The sequence below is a fragment of the Citrus sinensis genome, chromosome 9 (genome assembly GCF_022201045.2).
Source record: "Citrus sinensis cultivar Valencia sweet orange chromosome 9, DVS_A1.0, whole genome shotgun sequence".
Taxonomy (NCBI): Eukaryota; Viridiplantae; Streptophyta; class Magnoliopsida; order Sapindales; family Rutaceae; genus Citrus; species Citrus sinensis.
Window position 1 is genome coordinate 11,456,771 of NC_068564.1, and position 18,890 is coordinate 11,475,660.

Below are 18,890 nucleotides of genomic sequence, written 5' to 3' on the forward strand. Positions count from 1 at the left end.
GGATGCGTTCTCACTCATCATGACGGAGGTGTGGAGCGTGGATCCGGAACTGGAGGTACCCCGTGTGCAGAAATTTGTCATGAAGACGATTGCGGAGAGGAAGAAGTCTTCCCATGTACGATCGGGTACCCCTTCTGAGTCTCCTAAAGTACCTCGTGCGCTTCAGCCGTTGCCTGCCTCAGATGCCCCTACTTCGGCTGCTCACATTTCAGGTACCTCAGAGTCCTCTGCTGATTGCCCTATGGAGACGGATGGTGGGGATGGTGTTCCACCCTCGGTGTAGCCGCTTCATAGTGCTCTTGTTTTTTGGATTTATCCATATTTTGCTATTTAGAACTTGTTTATTTCTTTTTGGTTTCTTGGGATATTTTGTATTATTGAGACTTCTCTTTTGTTATGATACCATGCCCTCTTGCATTTGCACCCTTGTTACTCTGCAAATGAATGCTTGGCTAAACTGTTATCTTGTAAATTTCTAGGGTACCTCTCTTTTTTTTTTTAAAATGGGGTACCCCTGGTACCTTAACAAATATTCGACATCAAGTGCATGCTGGTTTTTACAGATCAACAAATTTGGTGCATGTCCTTCTTGGAAACTATGGCGGATTCCTCACAAATAGGTAATCAAAATATCATCGCGACATCTCGATCAAAAATTGAAAGCGCAATTGGTCCAACCAATCACTTTCTTAGTCTTTCGAAGTTCTCTCCGAATTTTTTGAGTAGCTTACCCTTTACTTTGCTCAAGTAAGAGGACGTAGGTATGGGTGTACTCATACCTAAGCTGAACCTCGTGGCGCTAGGATATGCTTGTTGCTTATCTCAAGCTTTCTTAGGGTTCCTCTTGGTGTATTTAAGGAGTGACTTTCTGGCGTGAGGTACCTCGGAAGTACCCTTAATTAGTATATGGCGATTTTCATAGAAATGCTTGCCGTAAATCTTCACAAAACTTGTGGCGATTCCTTTTAAGAGATGATGGAAAACCTTATGATCCACCATTCACTCTACATCAAATATGCAAGATAAATAGTAATAAAGGTGGGCTGCTCGCCTACCCTTATGCAAGATGGTCAAAAATCTCATAATCCGCCATTCGCATGAAATCAAATAGACAACATAGATTGAGATAAAGGTGGATGCTCGCCCACCCTTATGCCATATGGTCGAAAACCTCATGATCCACCATTCGCTGGAATCAAATAGACAACATAGATTTAGATGAAGGCAGCTGCTCGCCTACCCTTATGCGAGATGGTCGAAAACCTCATGATCCACCATTCGCATGGAATCAAATAGACAACATAGATTGAGATGAAGGTGGCTGCTCGCCTACCCTTATGCGAGATGGTCGAAAACCTCATGATCCACCATTTGCATGGAATAAAATAGACAACATAAATAAAGATGAATGTGGCTGCTCGCCTACCCTTATGCGAAATGATTGAAACCTCATGATCGACCGTTCGCTCAGAATCAAATATGGCGAACAAATAATGATAAAGCTGGCTTTGATGTTAAGTATATTATCATGATTGAGGATAGGTCAGGTACCTCGGGTACCCTAGAGTAATGTGATCTCTGGATACCCTTTTGCATCACAATAAACAATACTTTTACTAGTAGTATGACTTTTCTTTGTTGGATCGGTGGCCCAAAGCGAGACTGAAACCTAGTCTTCAACCGGGGTACCCCGTTTTTCATTTTTGAGTATTTGAGGATCCAAAGGTGCCTCCAATTCACATTTGGGCTTAATCTAGTCCCCGTGGGGTACCCTCGCATAACTCTAGAGTAACTAGTTATGGGGTACCCTACCACCGGAGCCTCAATGGTGGCTCTTGCTGCTCTGGTGGTGGCGATCTTGGAGGTTGGGTACCCGTGAGATACCCTGAGTGTTAAACACTCGTCCCTGCGGGACAACCCGTGGAGGGCTCCGCATTCGGGGTACTCTTGGTATTGGGGCTTCCGTCCTCTTCGGCTTCTCCTTATTCTTTGTGACCTCGACCTTATTTTCTTGGCGCTTCAAATGCCATTTCTCATCCATCTCCACTTGCTGCAACGCTCGAGAATGGGCTTTCCCACATGAAAGTGGGCGCTTCTTTTGAAAGAAACGTCATAACTTGCACAACCGTAAATTTTTCTCGAAATGGGTCAGTGCGTGTTGGTTTCCAAATGCTCCAGTTTGCAACACCTCTTGGTGGAAGCGGCTCACATACTCCGCCAAAGGTTTGGCTTCCCCTTACTTGATAAAGGCAAGTTTAGAAGCTACCCTATCTTGAGTGGAAGCATAGGAAAACTCTTTAGTAAATTCGGATAACAATTGGTGTAGAGAAGATAGGCTACCCGCCTTCAAGGACCGAAACTATGACTTCGCGAGGCCCGTGAGTGTGTGTGTGTAAACATCCTACACATGTTTTCTCATCTACACCCTTGATAAGAATTTGGTCGCGGTATAGCTCAACATGCTCCGAGGGATCAGTGGTACCCGAGTATTAGGGTACCTGAGGCATGGTGAACGCTTCGGGAAGAGCTGCCGTCCGAATCTCCATAGTGAATGGCGATTGGTAGGTCATTGGTATTGGAGCAGCTGTGGTGTTTTGCTTCTCGGAGAGGAGCTTCACTTGGGCTTCCAGGTTCTCCATTTTTTCCACAAGTTCAAAGGGTACCCTCGGGGTACCCGACTATGTCGCCACCATTTGAGAAGCCCATTTGGCGTTTAACTTTTCACGGAGATCCTCGTGGGCACGTTTTGCACACCTCATACCCTGGCTGCTGCGGGAATTGCAAGAGGCGGTGGAACGCTCGTCTAGGGAGCCCATGAAAACAGGTACCCGATGGCCCATGTTTTGGCTTACTGACCTCGAGTACCTCTTTTCTGACAATAGCTTGTTGGTCCGTTTAAGGTGGTGGAGCATCTAGTGTAACCAGTAGAAGTGAACTTTTGAGTGCCCGAGATCCAACCACCCTAAGTATTGCATGGGCAAGATCCTCAAAACGCTTGTGAGAGATATGTTCCTTATCTTGGCGAATACCTGTCGATTACTTGATACCCTTGCCCTTGCTGAGACGAGCTACCCTTCTTGCGGGAACACTACCTTCACCACTGCTTTCATCTCCCATGCTTATAGGATCCACCATTAAACCTTCAGGAGGTACATCGGGTGCCATGTATTGGAGTACACACAACAACTAGTTTGGTAACCACGGTGGAGGCTTTTTGTGCGCCTCCCCACAGACGGCGCCAATTGTTTTCAACAGATTTTGGGGTAGGAAAAGCCAAACATATCTCAAACAATGAATTTGTATTTTTGGGGGAGATGGGGTACCTCATTGGTTTGTGCTGGAGTCATTCCATTTGTCGACACGTGGCGTTTTACTGCCTTTCCTATTTTTCCCACAAACACTTACCAACTTTTTTATCCTTCTATTTCTTTTAATTTATTTGTTTCGTATGTTTCTGAATAATAAAGGATTAACATTCAGTATTAAGTTAACCTTGTGTGGTTGATTTTTTTTCATAAAAAATAATAATTAGTTAAATTTTAATCATACATCATTATAAATCTCTCACACGTGTTTCTAAAAAAACTTAGGGTTCCTCTATGATGCTGTAAATTTTTTTACAGCATCAATAATGTATTAATTGTGAACCATTAGATCTAATCAATGGTATACAATATTTGTTCTAAAAAAATAATTTAAAAATAATAGTAACCGCTCAAGTGGGTAGATAATTTTTGTAAAATAATTGTGACCACCTTTAGAGTTTGAAACAATTTCACTTAAATAGTATATTTTATTTAAAATTACTTTTCAGCCCTCCTTTAAATTTGTAATATGATAATTTCTTTTAAATAAATCTTCCAAAATCAATTACCATTAAGTAGAAAATATAATATCAAGTAGGTTATTTAACACAAAATCTTGTAATAATTTGTATTGTATGAATTTAATTACAAACCATTAATACCTAAACAATAATGATAATAGAAAGCATTGCAATAAACTATTTTATATGTGTTTTATTAATAATACTATATGAGTCACAACAAATAAGAAATATTTTATTCACCAATTATTATTGAAAAATATATATGTCTATATAACTATAGAGTAAGAAATATTTTGATTTAAATTTTTATCAAAAAATTAAACTATTTATTTCATGCAATTCAATGGTGGAGGATATAACATTATGAAATGATGCTTTAACTTTCAATATCAACCATTAGACTATGAGATATTAGTGGCTCAAATATTGTGCCAAATTTTAAGTTAAAGTATCCCAAACCATATCTTTATAATGGAAATATAAAAATATACAATGATTTTTTTCCTCCTTTTGTCCATTAAATATTATTTGATGTAATATTTTATTTATTGTCACTATTAATTATCATAATAAAAGTAATGACTCTTCGTAGCATAAAAATTTTATAATTACTATCAAAGAATAACAATAAAATAATCTTTCATGATTCATAAACTAAAGTTAATTAGGAATATGTGTTAGATTTAACTTTTATGAAATTAACAAAGTGACATTTGAAAATAAAATGAAAACAAACTTATGAAAGTTAAATTTTATAAGGCTAAGATAATTTCCTACCATGTCAATAAAAATCTAAAAATATAAATGATTTTCTTTTACTTTTTTTCCCACGTAAATATTATTGGAGGTAATATTTTATTTATTGTCACTATTAATTATCATAACAAAAGTAATGACTCTTAATAACAAAATTTTATAATTACAATCAAAGGATATCAATAAAATAATATTTCACAATTCATAAACTAAAGCTCATTAGGAATATATATTAGATTTAACTTTTATGAAATTAATAAAGTGATATTTGAAAATAAAATGAAAATATATAGGCTTATAAAACTTAAAATTCCTATCATGAAAGGATATTAATTGTAAGATAAATATAAAGTTTATAGAATAAGTATGTTAAATAGGTATTAAAAATAATACATTCTTCATGATCAATTATACAATGGCCCTTAATATTATATAAAATAATGAGTATTTTAATATACGATATTAAATTTTATCAAAACATGTGTGATCAAGTAATTTTTATGTTACAAGCAATCTCAATAATGAGTTTATTGATGTAATTATGACATTTACGTAAGTATATGTACTTAGTTGTGTTATTTATTACTATTATATCATATATAAATTTTGCAATTGCAACTTATTTATTTGATTTGTGTTAAATAACCTACCATTATATTTTATACTTCATGGTAATAGATTTTGAAAGATTTATTTAAAAAAGATTATCACATTTCAAATTTAAAGGAGGATTGAAAAATAATTTTAAATAAAATATGTTATTTAAGTGAAATTGTTTCAAACTTTAAGGATGGTCATAGGTATTTTACAAAATTCTCCACCTCTTACACATTTGTTAATCGATTACCATTTTTTTTTACTATAAATATTGTGTACCATTGATTAAATCCAATGGTACACAATTAAACACATTATTGATGCTGTAAAAAAATTACAGCATCATAGAGGAACCCAAAAACTTATTACACCATAATTTTGGAATTAAGATTCTCCCATCATCCAAATTTTTTCTTGAACAAGATTCAAATGTCTACACTATCAATAATGTACATGTAGCATATGACTTTAAAAACTCGAAAAACTAAGATAACGAGAGTTCTTAATTCATAATTTTGTGGGAAGAAAGATTTAAAGAAACGACAAATTTATGTACTCAATCGATAATCTAATAAGCAACGTTTTTCTATCGTCCATTGGGAGTCGGGACTCAGGAAATTTCTCAACAGTATGAGAAACGGACTATTTTGTCCATCAGAGATCAATTATGACAAAAATGTAATAGCAAATGGAAACGGTTGGTAAATGATTGATTTTCTTTTTCTACCCAATGCCAAAGTTTTTGGAGATAATGCTTACGAAACTTAAATTCATTTCAAAACCAATAACAATTTCCTGTATTTGCTTGCTTGATTACATTAATAGCAATAATAATAATGGGACCTCATAAAAAGACATTAATATTAATAAGCACTGCGAATCAAAATAGGAAAATGAAATCAATTTTTGTGAGCATGCTTGGATTTCGGGGCCTTTTCCTTCTTTAGACCAATGTCATCTTCTGCAGAAAAATAAGCTTCATCTTCTGATTCAGCAACCTTCTTGTTCACGTTCGTGTTCATGTTCATGCCAATAAGCTTCTCATTATCTGGAATTGCCTCCTCAAATCGAACACGCTTTGTGATCTTTTCTTTGGCCGCCCCCGTTTTCATTGCATTACTCAGAATATTGCTTTGTTGCACGCCTGAAATTATTCCCAGACGCTAATTGTTAATACAAACAACCGCTGCAAATACAACTCTTTTTGTATTCTCTATTTAAGATTCTAAAACTTGTTAAAACTTTTTCTGATAAAAAATCACAATAAAAGTAATGGGTTCTGAGAACTAACCTTTATCCTTATCCTTGTTTGAAGACTTCCTGTTTCCCAATTCAACTCCAACATTGTTCTTTGATTTGTTGCAACCCATCTCCCTCTGCAAAAACAATCACAAACTTTTTTTCTTTTTTGGAGGGGGGGGGGGGGGGGTTGTAATTTCTGTTTCAGTATGAAGTTAACCTAAATGAATCCTAAAACGAGGAGAATATGAATGTCCAATATGGGAGGTTGATTTATATTACCCAATATCAAACAAGATTCTTGCCATATAGAGTGCACTGATTAATTGTACATGTTCAACATATTTACTTGCTCAATAAAAGCTGGAACAAGCCTATTAGATACTCATTCAATTTCTGAACAAACGATAATTAATACAGATGTAAGAGAGTTGTAGGCACATGATAATGATTTCTCCATCAAGAACAGAATGGTTAGCATGTCAAGAAAATAAAACCGTACCATGGCCTTGGCGCATTTGCTGTTCAATGCCACAACATGCTCCTAGAACCCCGTCTGGCTCGCGTGTTAATTTTTATATGGCACATGAGCAGAGCGCAGGGAAAATGCTGTTTATTTAAAACTAAAATGGTATGTTAGAAACCAAAACTAACAGCATCAGCTCTTGCAATTAGTCTCATAGAAGCAAATTGCTTATCAGCCCATATCTGCTGAAGAAACTCCCAAAATTCTCCACCCTACGTTTGCTGAAGAAACTCCAAAAATTGTTGATCAGCCTCACTACCAATTCAATCTATCAGAAGTACTCTACAAAGAAAGTACTGTCAACACTATCCAACAAGAAGAAACGAGGACCATATGATGCCGATTTCCAAGGCAACAATCTTCTCATAAAATATGAAAGTAATCCTATAGAAATATCTTAGCTTACCTAACAATACAAACAGCCAACAAAAAATTGATTATCTAAAATTCATATATAAGGGAAATGAAAGAAATGGAATGGACAAATTCTAATGAATCTGCAACTTCTAGTTGCAGAAGAAAGTGTATGACCATGTGATGTATATCTCAACTAGGTCACCAAAGGATTTATATATATTGCTGTATAGAGCGTACACAATAACACTTTCAGGATTACAATACATAATTGCAAAACTTAAACAAGTAAACAAGTTCTGCTCACAAACAGAAACCACAGGAAAGACCACATTAGTAATACTATGTACATCGCTTGTATTTGCATCACCACAACTGAACCCAACTGACAATACTTTGATCTAAAATCAATTGGGGAAGCTGCCTACACGAAACCAGGACTATCTCATAAATTCCCTCGATCCCCAGTTCCCGTCATGCCTTCCAAATGAGTATGCCATGTTGGGCACCTCAGGTAAATGCAGATGATCTGGTTCAATACCATAATCTGTCAGCGGTCTGTGCTCAAGAACAGTATCATGATTTTGCACAAATTCAGGGATCTCAATCTCCCCCTTCTTTATGTCACTCCAGAGATACTGAAGACGGCTAACATACTTGATTTTCCAGTACAAACTGCAAAGATAAAGACCTTGTTCAATAATTCACCCAAAATAAGAGATTATTAATTAAAAATGTCCAATTTTTCACTGAAAAATACAAATATATATATCTATGGAAAGTATAAAACATATATATCGAGAAGCTCATTTTTCCACAACTAAAAAATTCCTTCTGGTCGCCACATGGTTATACTATGAAATTATAGCCTTCCTTTAAAATCTGGCCAGGCAAAGGGGCAAAAGAGAAAAAAAATTAGTGATAGCAATAAATAAAATAAATATAAAAGGGCAATACAGAATATTGCCAATTCCATGCTTCAGGTCTATATTCCTTTTTGCAAAAAATGCAGCAATTCTCTTATTTATTATAGCTAAGAAAGTATTTCTAAAATATTTTTCCAATATAGGAGATCTATCTGATAACCTGCTGAGCTGAAATATAGCACCAATCATAAAACACTCAATCAAACACACTGTCTGGAAGCTTCTTGTTGTCATATATTCAGTAACTTCACAAGGAACCACTACAACAATGGTTGATCATTGAGCTGTGAAACAGAATAGCCTTTAGTCCAAGAAACACTACAAAGGTCACATAAAAACTCTAACAGCCACTGTAAATTCTTCCTCAACGCTTCAAAGGAACCCCATTAATTGATAGAGGAATAATTGATAACTACAACAGTCTAGAACACAGTTTCATATTGTTCATTGTAAATTTCAAGTCCTACAAATACTTAAAATTTAAAAAGCACTCACCCTCCACTTAAGAAGAATCGGCCAACAGTGGCAAAGGCTAGCCTTGACCACAGTCCAGGATGAATAAAGTACATGATTTGAAGCCTATTCTTAATTCTTGAGGGAAGTTCTTCATAAATCCATCTCAAGATGGTGAAGCCAGGATAGTTGTCCTCCTTTTGCACACAAGTATGCATGTAAACAATGCAGAATGGCCCATCCGGCAACTCGCTGCAAATTTTGTGAAATATATACTTCTTCAATCGCTCCCCACCGACAACTGGAGCTGCACATCATTAAAGAAACGAGCAGATTAGAAGGATATCAAATAAACCCAGACAAGGTTTAGTTCAACCCAGATAAGACAAGTACAATGCAACATCCTTTCCATATAACCAAAAAGCGAAGCACAAACACAGTGCATTGGTCATTTGAGCTACTATAACGCAGATACATACAAAGCGAGAGGGGGGGAGGGGCATTGCTGGCATACTTGGACCAGCAATATAGCAGTTTTAACTGATAAATTCGTGGAGTAAACTATAGAGACAATAACAATGCAAACAGTAAATCAGTGGATAACAACAACACTAAGACTAAGACTGAATATATCGGGCAGCTCTAACAAGAGAATCATATTAAGAGTAGTCAATAAAATAATGAAATTAATAACCACAAGAATACCGTAAATAGATAATCCACATTAATAACCCATTTATAACTAAATGGGCAGGATCTAAAAGGTCATCTGATACTAAATAGTGGAAAAACATTTGAAATAAATATTTCAACACTGTAACAATGCCAACCATGCCTTATAACACAAGAAGGTAAGCAATAAGAGTAGGCTTAGCGGCTTCACTCGCTTGCTCTATGCTCGTTAGTAGACGGTTGAGTAGAGTGCATAAGCCCCTTTAGAGATAGGGGCGAGTACTACACGAGCTCGTAAGTCAACAAGTACGGAACTTGTCCATGAACTTTGCTTGCAATAAGGGTTTATGATTGACCCAACACCCTCCCAATCTTATAAACAGTACAAAAAGATGAGCTTATCTGAATATTGAATCGAAGATATAGAGTAGTTTATATATGTTGTGCTTTTACTTAATTATGAATGCAGAAACTATGAACTTAAAAAAAAAAAAAAGAAGCATAAATATATCACCTCACTACCCATATCAGCGGAAGGAAGCAGAAAAAAATAAAGTAAATAATTTACGAACTTGACTGCCCAATTTCTTTTTTTTTAAAAAAACACAATCGGATAATAATATATACCCGAGAAGAGGAGGGTGTTTGGTTACCGGGAAAATACTTTCCAACGAGGCGGAAAATGCGATTTCCAGATTTATCAGAACCCTGGAGGCAAAAGAATTGAAGAGAATCGAGATCAGAGAAGTCTTCATCTGGCGAGAGATATTGGGCACAATCGTGCCACTGTTCTTGTTCTTGTTCTTCAATTTCTGTGTCTTGTTGTTTTGATAAGAAAGGACGTGCATCTATCCCCAAATCTGACGCCAATACCATCACCGAAAGATCGTCCGATGGCGGACATGAACTTCCCATCTTTTTTTTTTTTGACCCCTCAAAATTTTCAGATTCTCACACTTCCATCGTTTGTGTTGCTTGTATGTTGGATCGCATGTGTATCAGGGGTTTTTGTTTCAGGGTGTGATTGCGAATGTGGGGCGTCAGGCGTGTTAAGATACGTGGCATAATCCTATTGGCTTTACTCAGAATAAAATTAGGGATAAAGGTAGTACCTTTAAAAATAATATAAGGTCGGTATGAAAAAAATCAGTTATAAAAAAATTATTTATTTTAAAAAATAGTGTGAATTTTTAAAACTATCCCATGTGTTGAATAAATTTTATTGTTAAAGTATAGTAAGAATATAAATGATTAAATTGAATGATAAATAAAATTTATTTGCATATTTAATAAATATATAATTTTTTTATTGTATAATATAATAATTGATAATTAAAATAAATATTTTATGTTATTAATTTTATTTTTTATTTTTCATCTTAATATAATTGATTAGAATAATAATAACTTCTCTAAAGTTAACAATTTTATTCATAATTAATAAGAATAATTTTGGATTCTTATAATAAATGTGAGGATATATATAGAATTATATTAAGTATAAAATTGATTTTTAAAATTAAATTTTGAAAAGATACTAGATGGAGCGAGGTAGCAGAAGCTGAATTGATAGGATAGATAAATATTAGATATCATTGTATACTGGACCAAGGTCATGCAATTAGCTCATGCTCTAATCATGTTCGTGTTCTAATTAAAGCATGATTAGATAACTTTTGAATCTAAATAACTCAATAAAATTTTTTATGACACCTTATGCAAGATAAGATGACGGTCTAATATAAAAGACTTTAGAAAAGATATTTTCATAGATAATCCCATAGAAAATTTAAAAGAGTTTTTTTTATTAATAAAAAAGTTAAAGTTATGAAAATAATAACAAGTTTTCTCTATTATGGATGGCAAATCCATTTTGAAGGAAGCGTAAGGACTGTCCTAGGTCAGGCGCATTGCAGATCTGGGTCGGGCTTGAGCTTTCACTTATTTTTTTTTAATTTTTTAATTGTTATAAACTTAAAACAAGTTAATAATCAACAAGTTATTATAATTAATAATGAATGAAAGAAAATATATATTTCAAAATAAAAGAATAAATAAAGCAAATAAAAGCTTAGAAACTTAATTCAAGCACCTTCTTAATTAATCAACATTTTTAAAAGGCTTTATTATTGTAATTTTAGGGTTTTTTAATCATTATTGATTATGAATTAGGAATTTAAGTTTTTTTATCTCTCTATTATTTTTAAAATTTTAATTTATAAATTTATTTTTTAAAAGATTAAAGGACACGATCTTGCCCAAGTTTTTTTTTTCCATAAGCTCTCATCTAAGCCCTCATGTAGAGGGCCAGACTAAAGGCCTATGGAGTTGGGTCATGCTAGTCAGAGCTTGGGCTAGCCTAAGCTATTTTGTCATCCTTACTTTCTATTTATAATAGAATATACATATTTACTTATAAGTTAACTTAAAAAGGAAAAATAAATGTGATCTTTTTTCAATAATTTAATAAGCTATATCCAAAGGCAACGTCTCTCTCTTCAAGAGTTTTCTCTTAAAACAAATAGGAATGAGAGGAGTAGTAGAGTCGTCATGACTCTAATTGTATCACTCTCGGGTGGGTGGTTGAGTGTTTTTTAATTCTCTTGATTACATTACTGAGTTCAATCAGATGGATCCAGAAGAATTAATTAAAAGATGCAGAGCTATCAAGTTAAGCGAAGATAAAGAAGGGAGAGTTGCGTTCAGAAGCAAAATGAAGGCCAGAGGAGAGAATATTATAGTAGGGTGTTTGATTGGGAAGGTACTCCATACAAGGGGGTGAGCATTGAAGGTATGAAAACTGCAATGCAAAAGGTATGGAAAACTTCACGGGAAGTCAAAATAGAAAGTCTAGGGGACAATGTTTTTATGTTCAAATTTGGTTCTGAAAATGATAAGAGAAGCATTATAATGGGAGGCCCTTGGCATTTTGATAGAGCCCTTATTGCACTCACGGAACCAGTTGGAATAAAGGACGTCAAAAAATAGAAATTTAGTGATGTATCGTTTTGGGTTCAAATTCATGATGTATCTATTATGTGCATGTCAAAGGAGATGACTATGGAATTAGGAGAGGTGATTGGAAAAGTGGAAGAAGTAAATACAGATGCTACTGGGGAGTGTTTTGAATAATTTCTAAGAATGAGGATCTCGGTAGACATCCCCAAGCCTCTGAAAAAGTTGATAAAATTAGAACAAGAAGGGGAAGAGGAATAAGACATTCCTATGAGAGTAATGTATGAACGACTGCCCGATTTCTGTTTTTGTTGTGGGAGAATAGGGCATCAATATAGGGAATATGTCCATTACAAGTCACAATCAAAGGATGAACTTCCATATGGCCCATGGTTGAAGGGAATCACTATATCCGAAAGAATAAAACAGAGCAAAAGGAGAGAAAGATGGGATTCAGAACCCAGCAAAGTTCAAACATGCTTCTCAACGCCAACAAAGAATGAACCAAGTAGAAGCCAAACAGAGGAGAAGTAATACATATATGGAGAATTGGGTAGAGATGATGATGTGATCCAGACCTGACTAAATTTGGGTATGGATAATGGGAGTAAACAAATGGGAAAAATTCCTAGGGTATGTGAGGTGCAATTAATGCAAGAGGTCATAGAACATAGAGAACCAGGTGATAGTTGTACGGTATGCAAAAGGTCAGTAAATGATGCCATAAACCGATGGGAGGTGCTTGGGAAGAACGAAATTATGGGCTGGAAAGAAAAACAACGGGAAGGAAATGAGCAAAGTCAAAATAAAAATAGAAATGATGGGTTTTCAGGAAGAGTGAGAAATTTTGAGCGGGAAAGGGAGGAAATGATGAGAGTTCTGGATGAGCTGAGCTGTAAACAAAAAAACTGATGGGCCTCAAATTCTGATGGAATCCAAAATTGAAAGCAATGAGAGTGGGCCTAGCACGGAAAAACAAGGCCTAGAAAAAAGAAGTGGAAGTATCAAGCCTGCAATGTGGTAGAAATGATGGGAATAAAGGAAGGCATCACAAAAGCAAAAAGGCCTAGCAGCTCGATGGATTGGGAAAGTCCTAAGCCCAAAAAGAGTAAGCTAAATAGCCCACCAAAAATCAAAATAGTAGCACAGCACCTGGAAGCTAAGACAGTAGCTGGTCGTTTGACTTTTGAGAATGATAGAAGTGGAAACATAGTGGAATTTCATAATGTGGATAATGAGATATCGGCGGTGGCTGGGATGACGACAAAATAAATGCAAGAGAGAGCAAATGAATTAAGGTTCCAAAACTGATTGTTGTTAGTATAGAGGGATTAGGGGATGGCTTGGCCATGATGTGGACTTCTGAGATAAATGTGGAGACTAAATCGTATAGCAAACATCATGTAGATGCAGTGGTTTACAACGAAACTGGAAGTAACTGGAGGTGTATGGAGGTGTATGCCCATCTGGAATCAGATCAGAAAAGATTTACTTGGGAGCTCTTAAGAAGGTTAGCTGCCATCTCTTCCTTGCCATGGTTATGCTTTGGAGACTTTAATGAAGTTTTAAATCTAAACGAGAAGCTAGGGGGAAAAGACAGGGTGCATGGTAAATGATTTTTGGGAAGCAATAAGGGACTGTAATCTAACCGATTTAGGGAACATAGACTATTTTTACACATGGTTAAACAGGAGGTTTGGTGAAAATATAATTGAAGAGAAGCTAGACATATTTTTGGGAAACGGCAGCTGGAGAAACCATTTTCAAGACAAGGCAACTGTGAACCTAATCTCTTAGAGCTCAGATCATAATCCTATTATATTGGAGGTTTTGGAAAAAAGAGAGAAAGAAATAGATGCAAAGAGAACTTCCCACAGATGCCACTATGAAGATATGTGAAGTCCTTATGAGAGGTGTAAGGAAATTATCAAGAATGAATAGGAAGAAGAGAGTTGTTAGAGCGGCAGCAATCCAATTGAAATGTTCAGGAAGATCTCAAAAGTCTCTTTAGCTAGGCTGAAGATTTGGAGTAGGGAGGAATTCGGATGGAGGAAAAGAAAGCTAGAGGAGTTAATCAACAAGCTCAATGAGTTAAAGAGCAATTGCAGCCATCTTAAAAGTGGGGAGGAAGTTAGAAGAATAGAAAACTAGATTGACAATATCCTCCTTGATGAAGAAATTTTTTAGAAGCAACAATCGAGGGCAGATTGGCTGAGAGAGTGAGACAAGAATACGTAGTATTTCCACTCAAAAGCTTCAGTAAGAAAGGAGAAAAACAGAATAAGGGGTTTGGAAGATGAAAATGGCAACTGGATTAAAGATATGGAAGTGGTGGAAAGAGGTTTAAGGCAAGGTTGTCCTCTCTCGCCTTATATCTTCACCATGTGTGCATAAATTTTTTCGAATATGTTGCTGCACGCAGAAAACAGAGGTCAAATACTTGGGCTGAAGTTTAATAGAGAATTGTCAGTCACTCATTTGCTATTTGCGGATGATAGTTTGGTGTTTATAAGGGCATCAACCATTGATTGCAGAAATTTGAAGCAAATCTTTGATGATTATGCAGCTGCATCAGGCCAGATTATTAACTAAGATAAGTCATCCATGTTTTTTAGCTCAGGGGCAAACCAAAGTCAAATTGAGGAGATTAAAAGCATCTTTGGGCTAAATGTGGTTTCAAAGCATGAGAAATATCTTGGCTTACCATCTATGGTGGGGAGAAGTAAGATCAGATTTTTCAATGACATAAAGCTAAGAGTCTTAAATAAGTTATCCAGCTGGCAAAGTAAAAAATTCTCACGTGGGGGAAAATAAGTCCTTATAAATGTCATAGTGCAAGCTGTTCCAGCATATGCAATGAATGTATTCAAGATTCCTCAAACTCTCTGTGAAGACATTGAAAGAGCCATTGTAAGATTTTGGTGGGGGTTCTCCAAAACTCAAGGCTACATCCACTGGGCAAAATGGGAACGAATGTGTCATGCCAAGACAAGAGGTGGAATGGGGTTCAGAGATTTCTCAAGTTTCAATCAAGCTTTAATAGCCAAGCAGAGGTGGAGAATTTTGCAAAATCCTGAATCTCTAATGGCGAAAATTTTGAAAGCTAAATACTTCAAACACACAGGATTTATGAAGGCAAAGCTATGGTTGAGCCCCTCTTTTGTTTGGAGAAGCATTTTATGAGGCTGGCAAGTATTGCATAAAGGAGTTCGATGGAGGATAGGGAATGGGATGCGGGTGCCTGTTTTGAACAACAATTAGATCCAGAACATGGAGCTCTCTAGAGAAATCAAATAGTCTAGTTTGCAACCTAATGCACTGGTGGCTGATTTTATTGATGGGGATAATCAGTGGAGGGAGGACATGGTTGCTCATCACTTTTCAAGTGCGGCTGCAGAAAGGATTTTGAGAACTCCTCTTCCTCGAAATCCACGGCAAAATGCATTGATTTGGTAATTTGACAAGCATGGTAATTATACAGTTAAAAGTGGGCATCAGGTGGCAGGAAGATTGAAATTCCCAAGTCTTCCAAGCTGCTCAGATATTTTCAAAACCCAGTGGAGAGTTATTTGGGCTGCAGACATCCTAAAGAAAATGAAAATCTTTATGTGGAGAGCTACTCGAAACATGCTACCAACATCAAACAACTTATGGAAGAAAAAAGTGGTAAGGACTCTAGTTTGCCAGAGATGTTGTTGTAAAAGTGAAGATGTTTTCCATGCTTTAATGGAGTGTAAGGATGCTCGTAAAGTGTGGAAATTGACAGAGTTTCATGAAGACATCAAACAGATGGCTCATCAGGACATGTTAAGCGTATTGCAAGAGCTGGCAAAAAAGAGAAAGAACAAATATGTGGAGCAAATAATTACGATTTACTGGGCTGTTTGGTATGCAAGAAATTGCTCTGTAATAGAAGGGAAGAAAGAAGATCCAACAGTGATAGTAGCAAAAGTAGAAGCTGTTGTGGAGTCTTACAGATGAATTAAAGGTCCAAGTGCTCAAGGTCCGACGAATCATAAGAATAGCCAGCAAAAATAGGAGCCCCCTTTAGCTAACAAATACAAAGTGAATGTGGACGCAACTATCAAAGTTTCTCAGTCAAAAGCAGGATTGGGGGTAGTAATTAAAAACTCAAAGGGTGAGATAGTTGCTGCAGCAGTGCAGAAGGTCCTTTTTAAAAGAAATGTGGCAAACATGGAGGCTGAAGCAGTGATTTTCGAAATTCAAGTGGCTCAACATACAAATTGCATGCCTTTAATAATCGAATCAGACTGCAAAGAGGTGGTGGAGCTCTCTATGGGTAAAAGGAGTAGTATGACTGAGATATGCTAGAACATTGAGGAAATCCAGGCAAAGCTACAGAATCAGAATTATTTCTCTATCCAACATGTTCCTAGGAAATGCAATGTAATGGCTCATTCCATAGCTAAGGTGGCCTTAGAATTTGAAAATCCTGGAATTTGGACAAATGACTTTCCAGTCCAACTCATGTTGTTACTGTTGAAGTTAAATCAATAAAAACTGAGATTTTCTCCTAAAAAAAGGAAAAATAAATCACAGTTATAAGATAAATGAAAGACTAAAACACATATCATAATTGAGTATAATTAACACCGGAAATATCAAAGACCTTAAATAAAGTTTTAAAATCTTAAAACAAAGTTCTACATCAATCTCCCTCTCTTGAAAGAAACTATAATTAATACATGAAATATCAAAGACCTTAAATAAAGTTTTAAAATCTTAAAACAAAGTCCTACATCAGTCTCCCTCTCTTGAAAGAAACTCGTCCTCATGTTTGGATACATTTTGGAGGATGAAACTTGTAATGTAAGAGCAAGCCATTTTGTAATTCGAACTTGTTGCCTTCCTTATCAATCTTTCTCGAAACTTTAAAGAATCCATTCTTCATTAGTTTCCTTTGATTGTATTTTTTCGAGGCAATGAAGACTCCCATGAATGAATAATGATCAAATAATTCTTACCCTTCTTACATGGTCGCTCAATGTGCTCTCTAACAAATTTTACCTTTTCAATCAAATCTTCTTCAACCACAACTAGGGGTGTTTGCGGATCAGATTTTACGGATTGGACATCAATTCATATCCGATCTAAGAGTTTACGGATTATAAATTTTCAATTCAATCAAATCCACAGATTGGTGAAATTCAATCCAAATCTAGTCCATACGTCTGCAAATTGAATGCAGATTTGACCTAATCCACCAGTTTGCGAATTGGTTTACGAATTAAAAATTTTTAATTATGTCCAATCTACAAACTAAATAAATAAATAAAATTAATATAAAAATAATTTTACTACCGATCAAATTTAAAATTAAATAAAATTTAAATAAATTAATTGATTAAATAAAGCTAGAAAATACATTTAAAGTTTCAAAATATAACAAAAAAAAATTATTTGTTTAGATTAGTACATGAAAATTAACTATTTGGGAAGCTATATTTGTTTATTTATATTATTATCGGATAAGATATAATATAGTGTTAATGTAAATATATTTTAACTTATTTATTTACTAGTAAGTACTAATGCTATATTTGCGAGTTTTCTTTTTAATTAAATAAATACTTCTTTTTTCTTTTTGCCGATTTACAGAAGTAAATCCATATCCAATCCACTGATTACGGATTATCAAATTTTCAATCCAATCCAACAATCCAAGGATTGGATTTTTATGGATCAGATTTCTACGAATTGAGCGGATCAGATTGGATTCTGAACACTCCTAACCACAACCTTCTTATCTTCAATGTAAATAGATAGAACCATAATTATCATTTCAACTTCTTCAACTTTATTTTGTTGCACAACCTCGATCCTACTATTAGGCTTAATTCTCAAATTAAGAGTAGGTTGTACTTCTTCTTTAAAAATCTCATATGACTCAATAATCTCATCATCTTTAATGCTTGTCTTGTCTTCCAAAGAAACATCATGCACATTATCGCACAAATTGTTACGTTGAAACTTTAAATCAATAATAAATTGTACCTTTTTTTCTGTAACATTAAGCATATCTTCAACATGTGGATAGACACAAACATCTTATATATATATATATATGTCTCCCCCAAGCTGCCAAACAAATTTCTAGTGCCACCATTTGGATTCAGTCGAGAACTATCGCATAACAACCCCAAAATTGTAAGCCACATCACCATAAATTGATGTCGCTTCAAGTTGGATTTTACAACAAACCATCGCAAAGTCTGACCACTAGGCAGCTAACATCATGCTCCTCACTATCATAGCTTTCATTTATTCAAAAAAAAGTTTGAATAAACAAAATTAGGGCGTTGGACCCCTTTTATTATATCCCTAAATATTGCGAATTTACCAAATAGGCAATCTAAAATATTGTTTTATAATAAAATTCTCTTAGTCTAAACAAGAAAACGAAAACAAAAAGATACCTAAATCGGATATCTAGAAAAAAGACACAAATCCTGAAAATAACAAGTAAAAAAGAAAAATAACTTGAAGCTAAAAAGTTAACAAAAAAGCAGAATTTTCAGCTCAAAGCATAGAGCAAAATTGCATAAACTATTTTGATTTTAGT

General features: G+C 35.1%; 2 protein-coding genes across 3 annotated transcripts; both read right to left on the reverse strand.

The window, feature by feature from the left end:
* Positions 1 to 5,955: 5,955 nt before the first annotated feature.
* LOC102612424 (uncharacterized) lies at positions 5,956 to 7,306 on the reverse strand. 2 transcript variants are annotated; one of them, XM_006491511.4, is made up of 3 exons: positions 6,924 to 7,306; positions 6,474 to 6,558; positions 5,956 to 6,326 (listed from the first exon to the last, which is right to left on the reverse strand). In XM_006491511.4, exons 1-3 carry the CDS (start codon positions 6,924 to 6,926, stop codon positions 6,082 to 6,084), a joined length of 333 nt encoding a protein of 110 aa, XP_006491574.2. In that variant the 5' UTR covers positions 6,927 to 7,306; the 3' UTR covers positions 5,956 to 6,081. The 2 variants fall into 2 exon arrangements, with proteins under 2 accessions (XP_006491574.2, XP_052290227.1); XM_052434267.1 differs by having other exon boundaries at positions 6,474 to 6,585.
* Positions 7,307 to 7,487: 181 nt separating this feature from the next.
* LOC102612724 (uncharacterized) lies at positions 7,488 to 10,340 on the reverse strand. The gene is made up of 3 exons (XM_006491512.3): positions 10,006 to 10,340; positions 8,723 to 8,987; positions 7,488 to 7,976 (listed from the first exon to the last, which is right to left on the reverse strand). Exons 1-3 carry the CDS (start codon positions 10,265 to 10,267, stop codon positions 7,742 to 7,744), a joined length of 762 nt encoding a protein of 253 aa, XP_006491575.2. The 5' UTR covers positions 10,268 to 10,340; the 3' UTR covers positions 7,488 to 7,741.
* Positions 10,341 to 18,890: the final 8,550 nt, after the last annotated feature.

What these genes read in the sequence shown, in the direction of transcription:
- LOC102612424 (XM_006491511.4), bottom strand. An exon ending in AAACAAGGATAAGGATAAAG is followed by an intron (nt 6,327 to 6,473) that starts GTTAGTTCTCAG and finishes GAATAATTTCAG; the next exon opens with GCGTGCAACAAAGCAATATT.
- LOC102612724 (XM_006491512.3), bottom strand. Translation starts at nt 10,267, where the DNA reads ATGGGAAGTTCATGTCCGCCATCGGACGATCTTTCGGTGATGGTATTG. An exon ending in CGTTGGAAAGTATTTTCCCG is followed by an intron (nt 8,988 to 10,005) that starts GTAACCAAACAC and finishes AATGATGTGCAG; the next exon opens with CTCCAGTTGTCGGTGGGGAG. An exon ending in CGATTCTTCTTAAGTGGAGG is followed by an intron (nt 7,977 to 8,722) that starts GTGAGTGCTTTT and finishes TTATCTTTGCAG; the next exon opens with TTTGTACTGGAAAATCAAGT.